The sequence below is a fragment of the Coregonus lavaretus genome (genome assembly GCF_964263955.1).
Source record: "Coregonus lavaretus genome assembly, chromosome: 33".
Taxonomy (NCBI): Eukaryota; Metazoa; Chordata; class Actinopteri; order Salmoniformes; family Salmonidae; genus Coregonus; species Coregonus lavaretus.
In genome coordinates this window covers 27,281,733-27,295,536 of record NC_140020.1, presented here as the reverse complement: position 1 = coordinate 27,295,536, position 13,804 = coordinate 27,281,733, and the positions used below count along the sequence as shown (strand labels likewise).

The 13,804-nt window shown below is 42.1% G+C and overlaps 1 protein-coding gene across 1 annotated transcript; it reads left to right on the top strand.

Annotated features, from left to right (window-relative positions):
• Positions 1-10,236: 10,236 nt before the first annotated feature.
• Positions 10,237-13,452, top strand: LOC311108482 (protein yippee-like 5). Its single transcript, XM_084151113.1, has 3 exons — positions 10,237-10,435; positions 11,255-11,420; positions 12,104-13,452. The coding sequence occupies exons 2-3, from the start codon at positions 11,280-11,282 to the stop codon at positions 12,326-12,328; spliced, it is 366 nt and encodes a 121-aa protein (XP_084007239.1). The 5' UTR covers positions 10,237-10,435; positions 11,255-11,279; the 3' UTR covers positions 12,329-13,452.
• Positions 13,453-13,804: the final 352 nt, after the last annotated feature.

Sequence of the window (13,804 nt, the reverse complement as noted above, 5' to 3'; positions counted from 1 at the left end):
GGTGATTCTATCCAGGCTTATTACTAGTAGTATCAGGGTTGGTACTGATACCGGACCAATAAAGATGGCACCCAGTAGTGTGAGATTTATGAATTGATACTACAGTGATCTATAATAAGCTATTAGACACGTGAAACTGTTCATTCTTATATTTGTGTATTGTCTAAAAAACAAATATGTTATTTTTTTTCAATATAAGGATATGTGAAACTGTTCAATAGTTACAGTAAGTTATATAAGAGCAGTGCTGACTCCCATTATCTCAAGTACATTATATAATTTATTACATTTTCTTCCAAATGTATTAGGTTTTTCAATGCTTTTATCCTTTTCCGCACAATCCTATCATTGAAAATTGTTTAGAAGGCAAATAAATTGTTTAAAAGGCAAAAGCCTAAATTCTGTCTGGTCCTAGATTATCTTGATGAAGTGAGATGAAAATTCAACGTAAGTATACACGAGGGTCAGATTGCAAAGGGAGGACATTTGGCATGGAAGAGGAGGATCTGTCAGCACACCAAAATGTCTTATCAACCAATAAATATGTTTTATTGAGATTTTATTTGATGAAGACTTTAAATTATGAATTTGGTGCTAATGGTCACATGAAATTAGGAATTTGTACTGTATGTACTTGTATGCGTGTCTGTCTATGTTTATAGCCTGGTTTTGAATACATATCTTCGCAATAATATTAGACTGTGGAGCAAGATGTTTTCTTCTGTTTCAGAGAACTGGTTTGATTACATTTACATTTTAGTCATTTAGCAGACGCTCTTTTCCAGAGCGACTTACAGTTAGTGAGTGCATACATACATTGAGGAACCCCCAAAACCCCATGAATAGCAGGGGCTTACCATGAAGTCTCGATAACACTCTAGACAGCTCGCTGCTGCAGGGAGAGAGAAAAACAGAAGTCTGAAAAACCTTTCTGCGTTCACATTGACACTAGGTATGACTCAAGATTGACACCTGGTAGTGTCCTCTATCTATCAAGGTTAGAGAATTTTGATATGCTGCTTACCTGTGTGTGTGGGGAAGTCCAATGGCAGAGAGCACAGCCACATCTGAGGGTCTGACACTGTGAGCTGGAGAGAAAATAGTGAAATTAGGAGCTTGCCTGAGACTGCACTGGTTGATCGTTCAGAACAGCCAACTCAACTCAGAAAGGACTAAAGAGACTGAAGATATGCACTGAGTATACCAAATATTAGGAACACCTTCCTAATATTGAGTTTTGCCCTCAGAACAGCCTCAATTCGTAGGGGCATGGACTCTACAAGTTGTTGAAAGTGTTCCACAGGGATGCTGGCCCATGTTGACTCCAATGCTTCCCACAGTTGTGTCAAGTTGGCTGGATGTCCTTTGGGTGGTGGACCATTCTTGATACACACAGGAAACTGTTGAGTGTGAAAAACTCAACAGCATTGCAGTTCCTGACACAAACCGGTGCGCCTGGCACTTACTACCATACCCCGTTAAAAAGGCACTTACATTTTTTTGTCTTGCCCATTCACCCTCTGAATTGCACACACACACAATCCATGTCTCAATTGTCTCAAGGCTTAAAATTCCTTATTTAACCGGTCCCCTCCCATTTATCTACACTGATTGAAGTGGATTTAACAAGTGACATCAATAAGGGATCATAACATTTACCTGGATTCACCTGGTCAGTCTATGTCATGGAAAGAGCAGGTGTTCTTAATGTTGAGTACAAGGCCAGATCATACTGTTCTTAACTCAGTTAAGATGTACTTTCCCTCCTTGGCTGTCAAGACGTTGATAACTAATGACTGATTAGTGAACAGACTCACCTGAGGAGGGAAGGGTCTTGGAGAGAGAGATCTGAGTGCAAGGCAGTGCAGAGGCTGGGAATAACAAAAGCAACATTACAGGTCACATACTATGGAGATTAATACAGTACATTTTTATACAGTCAATGTTGCTTACTGCTAAATGGATGTGGAACGCATACATGAAGTATGCATACATGAAATAACATCTTAGGTTTTCTCAAATACTTTCTCAGAGCAAATTTGTTCCATGAATTTAGCGTTAACATCTTAGAAGAGAGAGGCGATTTTTGACAGATCACATTCAACAAGAATGCTTTCATGTCCCCAAAGATTGTCATAGGCCTACAGTATCAATAACATAGTTCATTGTCCCATATGATGTATACTGTTTTTGTCTCACTCCTGAAAGCCTGACAAGGTCCCCAAGATGTTACTTTAACTTTTCAGAAATACATTAAAATGGTACAACCAAAGCGGGCAATAGTACATCAGTTATACTGAAATATGAGAGACCTCAGGCAGGCCAATAATCACCACAGGAATACAACTTGACTCTACTTGCAATATTTTCCCAATATCATTCCTGCAAACCTAAGACACAAGGCCAATGGTATTCTTCAATTTACCCAGTTTGTGAACTTTTATGTTTAAAACAATCAGAGAGTTTGAGTATAGAAGTGCATAGAAACCTGGTGCTGTCGAGAACCCCAGCAGAGCTATAACTAGTAATGGAAGCATCCTTTTTCTGTCAAAGTTTGTCCTCATAGGCCACCTGTTGTCTTCTGTCTGTCTTGTCTGTCTTTCTGTCTGACTATCAGTCTGTTTGTCTAACAGCTCAGTTGTCTGGGCTTATTGTCCTTTACTGTCCTGCTTTCCTCTACCTTGCGGTTTGATGTGATTCAAAGGTATACCTATCCAGGGTAAATAATACACATCATGCATATGCATATTATGCATAGTTGGAGGGGTTGGGCTCTCGTTCAAGGGCATGGCCGTGACATTGTTACATCACTATAGTGATAATTACGGGAAGAAAGAATGGAAGAAAGTGAACGCAAAGACGAGAGAGAGAGAGGTGGGTAGATATTGTAATAGAGATTGAGATCTAATGCGGCCTATTTCAAAAACTATGTTGGATATGAGAAAGATGTAATACTGTACATACATTCAAACCAATATGAACTTCATGATTACAACATGTTCTTGTCAGAATGATTATCGATTCCCGGTAGTAATAAAATAACAGGACTTATGTAACCTTTTGTGCCAGAGGGGAGATAAAAGATGGGGGTTGCTTTTGTCTTTGAGATTTACTCACTGCACTAGCGTTCACAAAACTAACTGAAAATCATTAGTTACAACATATCATGCCATGTGACGAGGGAATATTGGGCTAGGCTACATATACAAGAGTGGAGAGTTACTTATTGATTCATCATGGTTAACCCCACCCTCAGCACCGGAGACATCTGGTTTTCACGGGAAAACGAAGACAAAATTCTAAACGGGATCCTTGTGGCACACCAACTCTGACATCACCCCATTGCAGTTGAAATTTTAAATGGTTAAGGTAAGGGTAAGGTTAGGGTTAGGTAAGGGTTATGGTTAAGGTTAGGGTTAGCGTAAGGGTAGTGACATCCCAAGGATCCCGGATAGCACTAACAGAAAAGGAAGCGAGACTGTGACGCGACATCCACTTTTGGACATGCGCCTCGCTGTTTACAGTCCCAGGTGAAACATATAGCGGATGAGCATACGACTGGAAAACGTGGAGCTTTCCGAGCAAGTATTCGATGAAGCACTGAATAAAACTTGTAATATTCACACGATAGCTTCTTGCCACAAAGACACCACATACCAATTTTGTTAGTGTCAATTTTGTCGGAGATTCCATTATCACTAGGTAACGCTAACTTTTGCTAGCTTGCTCTCTGATGTTGTTTCCATCCGGAATATTAACAAGGCGACACTCCATCTTAACTCCTCTTCCACATTTACTGGATTGGTTGAACAGTGCTTCATTCTATATGACTCCTACTGTATTTTTGCTAGCTAGGGCCATCTACTTTAAGTGCTGCCTGTTTTCCCAGCAGCCTACTTGGTGTGTGAACTGCTGACTTGCAGATGATTGTTGACACATCAACCAGGATTAAGGGGCAGGGCAATTTGTGACCGTTGTTTTTTTGGTAATCAGTGGCTGTATTGGAGGGGGAGTGGTTTCTCCTCTCCTAGGCAATCAGCAATTAGTACTGGGAGGTGTGCTCTTCACCTTTGTAAGGAAATTAGCAATTAGTATTAGTACTTCAGTCTCCCCTGTTTTCTCAGCGGCATCTGTAAGCGGCGGACGTGTCAGAGGCGGTCTCATCGCAAAACTAAGACCGTTGACGAAACAAATACGGTTTTGCCGAGTTATTCGAGGAAGGAAATAGATTTTGCTCTTTTGCAGCTTTGGCAACTATGTGTGTGCTTTCTATCCCAGTTCGCTCCTCTCCCTGTAGGCTTTACAGACGCTCCCCACCCCTTGGCTGCAACCCTTCTAATTTAGTGTACCCTGTGTGCACAACCCATGTGGAATTCCTGGTCTCTGGCAGCATTTTGAACTGCCGATGCATCTCAGCCTATGCTGCCCTTCAGTCCCTTAACTTTTTTGGCCTGACGGAGATCACCGCAGAGAACACTGCCACTCCAGCTGCTCTCTCTTCATCTGACTACATTTTCTCTCATAGTCCGAGAGCTTCTGGTCATTGCGGTGGTGGCACAGGGCTACTCATTTCTCCTAAGTGGAGATTTTCTATTTTCGTCCTCTCTCACCTGTCCATCTCCTCATTTGAATTCCATGCTGTCACTGATGCTGTCACTGTAACTTGTTCACTCAAGCTTAACATTGTCATCTATCACCCACCAGGTGTCCTTAGAGAGTTCCTCAATGAGCTTGACAACTTGATAAGCTCATTTCCTGACGATGGCTCACCGCTCTTTGTACTTGGAGACTTCAACCTCTAGACATCAATTAATGTATTTCCAACTCTCTCTTTCCCCTCCTTGCCTCCTTTGACCTTACCCTTACCCTTTCCCAGTCCCCTCCCACTCACAAGGCAGACAATATGCTTGACCTCATCTTTACTAAAGGCTGTTTGCCTACTAATCTCACTGCAAACACCCTCCAGGTCTCTGATCACTACTGTGTTTCCTTTTCTGTGTCCCTTTCCTCCAACCCTAGCCACTCAGTCGCTCCCCTCCTCAAGAAACCAACACTCGACTCATCTGACGTCAAAAACTATAGACCTGTATCCCTTTCTTTTCTTTCCAAAATACTTGAGCGTGCTGTCTCTGACCAACTCTCTCACTATCTCTCTCAGAATTATCTTCTTGACCCTAACCAGTCAGGCGTCAAGACGGGTCACTCAACTGAGACTGCGCTTCTCTATGTGTCATGGAGGCTCTCCACTCTGCCAAAGCGGCAATTTATCCAGAACGCTGCAGCCCGCCCGATGTTCAACCTTCCCAAGTTCTCCCATGTCACCCCACTCCTCTGCACACTCCACTGGCTTCCAGTCGAAGCTTGCATCCACTATAATACCACGGTACCTGCTTACGGAGCAGCAAGAGGAACTGCCCCTCCCTACCTTCAGGCTATGCTCAAACCCTACACCGCAACCCGAGCACTCTGTTCTGCCACCTCTGGTCTCTTGGCCTGCCCACCCCTACGAGAGGGCAGCTCCTGCTCAGCCCAGTCCAAGCTATTCTCTGTCCTGGCACCACTGAAGCTAGGACAGCAGAGTCCCTGACCATTTTACGAAAACCTGAAACCCTACCCTTCAAAGGGTATCTTAAACCCTCCCTTCTAGCTCTGACTTTGCTGATAGCAACTTTATTGAGGAAAAATGTACAGTGCCTTGCAAAAGTATTAATCCCCCTTGGCCTTTTTCCTATTTTATTGCATTACAACCTGGAATTTAAATGGATTTTGATTTCATGTAATGGACATAGACATAATAGTCCAAATAGGTGAAGTGAAATGAAAAAAATAACTTGTTTCAAACAATTTAAAACAATAAATAACGGAAAAGAGGTGCATGCATATGTATTCATCCACTTTGCTATGAAGCCCCTAAATAAGATCTGATGCAAACAATTACCTTCAGAAGTCACATAATTAGTTAAATAAAGTCCACCTGTGTGCAATCTAAGTGTCACATGATCTGTCACATGATCTCAGTATATATACACCTGTTCTGAAAGGCCACAGAGTCTGCAACACCACTAAGCAAGGGGCACCACCAAGCAAGCGGTACCATGAAGACCAAGGAGCTCTCCAAACAGGTCAGGGACAAAGTTGTGGAGAAGTACAGATCAGGGTTGGGTTATAAAAAAATATCTGAAACTTTGAACATCCCAAAGAGCACCATTAAATCCATTATTAAAAAATTGAAAGAATATGGCACCACAACAAGCCTGCCAAGAGAGGGCAGCCCACCAAAACTCGCAGACCAGGCAAGGAGGGCATTAATCAGAGAGGCAACAAAGAGACCAAAGATAACCCTGAAGGAGCTGCAAAGCTCCACAGCGAAGATTGGAGTATCTGTCCATAGGACCACTTTAAGCCGTACACTCCACAGAGCTGGGGTTTACGGAAGAGTGGGGAGAAAAAAGCCATTGCTTAAAGAAAAAAATATGCAAACACGTTTGGTGTTCGCCAAAAGGCATGTGGGAGACTCCCCAAACATATGGAAGAAGGTACTCTGGTCAGATGAGACAAAAATTGAGCTTTTTGGCCATCAAGAAAAAAGCTATGTCTGGCGCAAACCCAACACCTCTCATCACCCTTACAACACTATCCCCACAGTGAAGCATGGTGGTGGCAGCATCATGCTGTGGGGATGTTTTTCATCGGCAGGGACTGGGAAACTGGTCAGAATTGAAGGAATGACAGATGGTGCTAAATATAGGGAAATTCTTGAGGGAAACCTGTTTCTGTCTTCCAGAGATTTGAGACTGGGACGGAGGTTCACCTTCCAGCAGGAAAATGCCACTAAGCATACTGCTAAAGCAACACTCAAGTGGTTTAAGGGGAAACATTTAAATGTCTTGGAATTGCCTAGTCAAAGCCCAGACCTCAATCCAATTGAGAATCTGTAGTATGACTTCAAGATTGCTGTACACCAGCGGAACCCTTCCAACTTGAAGGAGCTGGAGAAGTTTTGCCCTGAAGAATGGGCAAAAATCTCAGTGGCTAGATGTGCCAAGCTTATAGAGACATACCCCAAGAGACTTGCAGCTGTAATTGCTGCAAAAACTGGCTCTACAAAGTATTGACTTTGGGGGGGGGGTGAGTAGTTATGCACGCTCAAGTTTTTTGTTTTTTTTCTCTTATTTCTTGTTTGTTTCACACACACAAAAAATGCATCTTCAAAGTGGTAGGCGTGTTGTGTAAATAAAAAAAATCCCCCAAAATCAATTTTAATTCCAGGTTGTAAGGCAACAAAATAGGAAAAATGCCAAGGGGGGTGAATATTTTCGCAAGCCTGTCCTTACTATGACTGTGATATGTGGTTGTCCTACCTAGCTATAATATCCTTTTACTGCAGCGGGCTAAATCAGGGTCACACAGAATGTTTCTTGGTAGTCTTAAACAAATCTACTTTGAAACAAAAGTATAAACCTCACACACCTGACACTTGTATCATGTCAGATATAGAGTTAAAATGTTTTACATTTTGAGTTTGAATTCCAATATTACATTTTATATACATCACAGAAAACTGAAATATAGCAAAATTGTTTGACATGGACACACTGGCTTTTCAGCGTAAAAATATTAACATTCCACCCATGAGGCCACTAAGTCATTTCACTGCAGGAAAAGGGATATACAGTGCATTCAGAAATTATTCAGACCTCTTGACTTTTTAAAAATGTTGTTAAGTTAAAGCTTTATTCTAACATGGATTAAATAAAATAAAATCAATTTACACACAATACCCCATAATGTCAATGCAAATACAGGTTTTTAGAAATGTTTGCAAATGTATTAAATATAAAAAACAGAAATGCCTTATTTACAAAAGTATTCAGACCCTTTGCTATGAGATTTTGAAATTGAGCTCATGTGCATCTTGTTTCCATTGGTCATCCTTGAGACCTTTCTACAACTTGGAGTTCACCTGTTGTAAATTCAATTGATTGGACATGATTTGGAAAGGCACACACGTCTATATAAGGTCCCACATTTGACAGTGCATGTCATTGCAAAATCCAAGCCATGAGGTCGAAGGAATTGTCTGTAGAGCGGCCAGATGGAAGCCACTCCTCAGTAAAATGCACATGACAGCCTGCTTGGAGTTTGTCAAAAGGCACCTAAAGGACTCTGACCATTATTTTATTTTTTTAGTCATTTAGCAGACGCTCATATCCAGAGCGACTTACAGTTAGTAATGTGCATACATTCTTTTGTCTTTTTTTCTTCTTCTTTTTTCCCCCCTCATACTGGCCCCCCATGGGAATCGAACCCACAACCCTGGCGTTGCAAACGCCATGCTCTACATCCCTGCCGGCCATTCCCTTCCCTACCCTGGACGACGCTGGGCCAATTGTGCACTGCCCCATGGGTCTCCCGGTCGCGGCCGGCTACGACAGAGCCTGGATTCGAACCAGGATCTCTAGTGGCACAGCTTGCACTGCAATGCAGTGCCTTAGACCACTGCGCCACTCGGGAGACAAGAAACAAGATTCTCTGGTCTTACGAAACCAAGATTAAACGCTTTGGCCTGAATGCCATGCGTCACGTCTGGAGGAAACTTGGCACCACCCCTACGGTGAAACATGGTGGTGGCAGCATCATGCTGTGGGGACGTTTTTCAGCAGCAGCGACTGGGAGACTAGTCAGGATCGAGGGAAAGGTGAACGGAGCAAAGAGCAAAATACAGAGAGATCCTTGATGAAAACCTGCTCCAGAGCGCTCAGGACCTCAGACCGGGGCGAAGGTTCACCTTCCAACAGGACAATGACCCTAAGCACACAGCCAAGACAACGCAGGAGTGTCTTCGGGACAAGTCTCTGAATGTTTTTGAGTGTCCCAGCCAGAGCCCGGACTTGAACCCGATCGGAGAGACCTGTAAATAGCTGTGCAGCAATGTTCCCCATCCAGCCTGACATAGTTGGAGAGGATCTGCAGAGAAGAATGGGAGAAACTCCCCAAATACAGGTGTGCCAAGCTTGTAGTGTCATACCCAAGAAGACTTGAGGCTGTAATCGCTGCCAAAGGTGCTTCAACAAAGTTCTGAGCAAAGGGTCTGAATACTTATGTAAATGTGATATTTCCGTAAAAATGCTTTGTCATTATGGGGTATTGTGTGTAGATTGATGAGGGGGAAAAAACTATTTAATCAATTTTAGAATAAGGCTGTAATGTAACAAAATTTGGAAAAAGTCAAGGGGTCTGAATACTTTCCGAGTGCACTGTGTGTGTGTGTGTGTGTGTGTATATATATATATATATATATATATATATTCCAGACTCTGACATGGCTCGTCCTAGTATTTCTATATTTCTTAAATACATTATTTTACTTCATAGATTTGCGTGTATTGTTAGATATTACTTCACTGTTGGCGCTAACAACATAAGCATTTCACTAGACCCGCAATAACATCTGCTAAATACTGTTTGTGTATCCTAGATCAGCACCCCTACTCTGAGACGTTTGATACAATAATCACAAGCTCACTTCAATTGCGATAACTGCATAGATTAGTCTTTCCACAAGACTCTGTTATCTGTCTCCCAAGGACACTCTCAAGCATGACAATGCTCTATCTTCAGGAGCGCTGCTTATCTTTAGTCTACGGCTGAACAGTTTGTGCAGCTCAAGATGCCAGGTAAATGCCTTTGTAACCTTGTGCCCAAAGATTTCCTGTACTTGGGTTAACAAAGGCCACGTTTGACTTGTTGATCCACCAGACTGTTATTGGGTGGAAGTGTCTGGGAATGAAATTAATCTTTTTGTGATATTCTTTGTGATGTTACTGCAGTGTTATTTCATGTGAGTGCATGTCCAGTTATTACACTGCATTGTTTGAGCATAGGAAATATGTTGATGCAAACTTTTCTACCTGAATGTCAGAAGGCTATGTTCATTGTTAGACAGCCTACCTAGGTTTTGATCCATGAGTTTCTCATATCAGCTGCCTGAAACCATACCACAATGTACAATGAAGATTGAGCTGAGCTTCATAATTTCAGGCCGCTTTCAAAAAAAAAAATATATATATCAAAAGAGGACTTGTAGTTTCATCAGCTTCCTCTACTGTCCCTGGTTTCATTGCATCAGCGTAGTTTAAAACACTTTGGCCCTTAATCAATGTGGTCTCTGCTGCCCCCTTGGGGTCTCTCTAACAACTCCTTACCCAGTAGGGGGCGGGACCACATGTACCGGATGTTGATAGTCTGCGGAACAGCTGTGAGAGAGCAACAAAGCTGACGCGATATTTAGCGACAGAATCGACGAGAAGGACAAAATTAACGTGAAAATACAACAACAAAACTGGATTCGAGGTTGATAAAGACGAGAAAAGTGGTCAAGAAAACCGGTTATTAACATTCGTGTCGACAAAACTCTGACAATTACAGATTCAAGGTGAGAAAATGTTGGGCACGCGATGTTTCGTCGAGAACATTGGCTTTGTGTACTGTATGAGCTAGACGGTATTTGATTGTACAAACTAGCCGTGAAATGCTATGCTGTCCATGTGTTTGTTATAAGAGACAACGATTGATAAACGTATAGTTTTGTTGTCAATCTGAATGAGGTCATGTTGTTGTTGACAACTTAAATTAATTAAATCGCTTCACACTTCGATCAAGACTGATTGGCACTTGGCTCACAAAAAGCTACTATTTTGAAAAAAAGGACTGACACAGCTGCCATAGTCTTATGACAGCCGTTTACATTTCATATGTGCGCAGGTCTTGTTTAACCTCTCGATTACATGTTGTTCAATCAATCAAACGTCGATTTAGTATGGAATGTTTTGCAACTCCAGTGGAAATGGCAACCGCTGCAACTCTCTGACGCAGTCACAATTCATCCGCCCTTGTTTCTATGTAGAATGTACTTACCCCCAAGGATTTGTCAACGTCAGCCAATGAAGACAACCGTTCACTATGAAACCGAATAGAAGATACACTTGTTAATTCTAGCCATCTTTGTAATCTTTGCTATGATGTGTTCACCTAAACTAGTTGGCATCCATGTTGATCTCAATAGGCTCGCACTATAACACAAATAACTCACTAACTGGGCACTATGTAGTCTCGAAAACCCAGTATGCATCTTTGTAAGTAGTTGTCTTATGTACACCTGTTTCAGTCTGAGCCACCCCCTCCCTGCTCTCCTCTGTTCAGCTGCTGTCAGAATGAGTGAGTGTCTTACAGGACTTATTTTACCTTCCTAAAGGTTGGTCTCGGCTGACAACAGTACTATGGGCCGGATCTTCCTGGACCACATTGGCGGGACCCGCCTCTTCTCCTGCGCCAACTGTGACACCATCCTGACCAACCGCTCAGAGCTCATCTCCACGCGCTTCACTGGCGCCACGGGCCGGGCCTTCCTCTTCAACAAGGTGAGCCTGGTGACAGTTGACAACTTTACTGATTTTCCTGTGTTTTATATATATTTTCACACTGAGGTTGGAAATGTTGAATATTATGATAATGCCCTTTTAGTGTAAGAGCTGTTTGAAAAGACCGCCTGAAATGTATGCCTGTTTTGGTGGGATGGAATTTTGGCCTGCCTGGTGACATCACCTGATGGTAAATTAGTTATTAGACTATTAAGAGAGTTCCAAACCTCTCTGCCTATAGCTAGTTTTACATTTTCCCCTCCCCACTCCCAGACATTCCTAGCATAATTCTTACTTGAGAAATTGCTCTTTGCTAAGAAGCTATTTTTGTTTCTTTTTGACCATAAAAAAATAATAAAAAATAAAGTAAGGTACTTAATTGTTACCCAGAAATGATTTAATAGTGAGATAAAAACAGATGCATGGACCTTTTTAATTGGTTATAGATAGAGTCCTGGGAAATACACCATGTCCTTACAGATAACACACAACACCATTTCATAATTCTCTAGCCTCGTTCCATACTGTATGTGCTGTTGCAAACTCATTGTTAGGGCATACTTCTATGGGACAAGCTGCTAGTCACTCGCACATAGTGCACGCTTGTATTTTTCTTTATGTTGGTGTCCCTCTTGCGGGTTCAGATACTTTGTTGAATAAATATATATGTTTGTCACCCACAGGTGGTGAACCTGCAGTACAGCGAGGTGCAGGACCGTGTGATGCTGACGGGCAGACACATGGTGCGAGACGTCAGCTGCAAGAACTGCAACAGCAAGCTGGGCTGGATCTACGAGTTTGCCACAGAAGACAGTCAGCGCTACAAGGAAGGCCGCGTCATCCTCGAAAGGGCGCTAGTAAGGGAGAGCGAGGGCTTTGAGGAGCATGTGCCCTCTGATAACTCCTGAGTCCTCGTCCCCCCTTTCTGCCTTGTGAACCCAACGTCTTTCCCAATCCCCAGTGTCCCTACACTGCTCTCCCTATAGGCAACTACCTGTGTATCAGCTTCCCACCAGCAAGAATTGTGTAGAGCTAGACAATCCTGTCATTTAGTCCGCCCCTAACACACATTGTACACACAAAACATTTGAGAATGCACTTGCTCACAGGCTATACTGCTTGCGTATAATGTACATGCATTAGATTCTACACGATACATGTGTAGACATTGGAATACAGCTGCCCGAAGAGTAGGGGTTGTATCTTCTTATTGACCCTGAGTGGAGAGCAAGGGTGCATGGACAGATGCTAATGCCTTTATGTCAGTGTTACAGCTGTGTATGATAAAACAACCACTCAGTTGCGTGAGAGTGTGCTGGGGGTGTTCCACCATAAAATAAAAAAGCGTTGGGTCAAAAAATTTGACCAGAAGATGAGTGATGGCTTTCCGCATTGTGATGCTTGTGATCAAGTAAGCTTGTGTTAGGATTCAATATTTACGTTTTATTTAGTGAGAATGGGTGTGAAAATTTATGAGGAAATAATATTTCAGAATTTTGTCATTAAAACCAGTTTCCATTTGCTTTTACTAACATGATTTTTTGATTTGATAGTGATTTTTTAATGTTTTTTTTTTCGCGTTATAGAACTGACGTCAACCCTCACTTTGATCCCGATGATAAATGCATGTTTGTGTACTAAAGCCTCTCTCCACGTCTACCGCTGGAACGACAGCACACCTAGACTATAGAACCTATGATCAACCTCAAATGCTGACAATTGTGTAACAATTATCAAAAGACAACTTAACCATCGTGTAAATGTGACCAAAATACAATTTAATGGCATTGTTGATAATATTGCCACTTTAGGATTGGTCAGTGTTGTGTTTTCTTTTTGGGTTGTGTGGTCTTGCGATGCCATCCTTCCAATCCTCGTTCATCACTCCGCTATTGGAACGAAGGAACAAAATCGTGTGAAAGCCTGGAAATCAAACCTAGGGGTTGAGTTAAAGCTACTGTTTTTTCGTTGTCAAGGCCTCCGGGTTTATGAATTATTATAATAAAGAAATTGATCATATGAATCAACTTTACCTCTTGTATTGCATCACTTCTCTGATCAATATAGGACACTCATGAGGGAAGAGTATTTATTGGGCAGGACTACACACTCCTCGAAACAAGGGCTAGATTAAGTAGACACCTCAACACAAAGCATAAGGGTACAGGCACACAGATGAATTAACATACAGTAGAGGAAATTCATTGTCCTGTTGTCTGTCAAAAGTAGAACTCATGTATACTGTTTTACAGCAGAGCTCAATACATTAAAAAAGAATTTGCTGGGTTTTAGGCAGACAATCATATCCATTGTCATTCATTCGGCAACTGTTGACTCCCATTGAAAAACCATTGTCTGAAAATTCCAGATGGAGCCAATCTAAA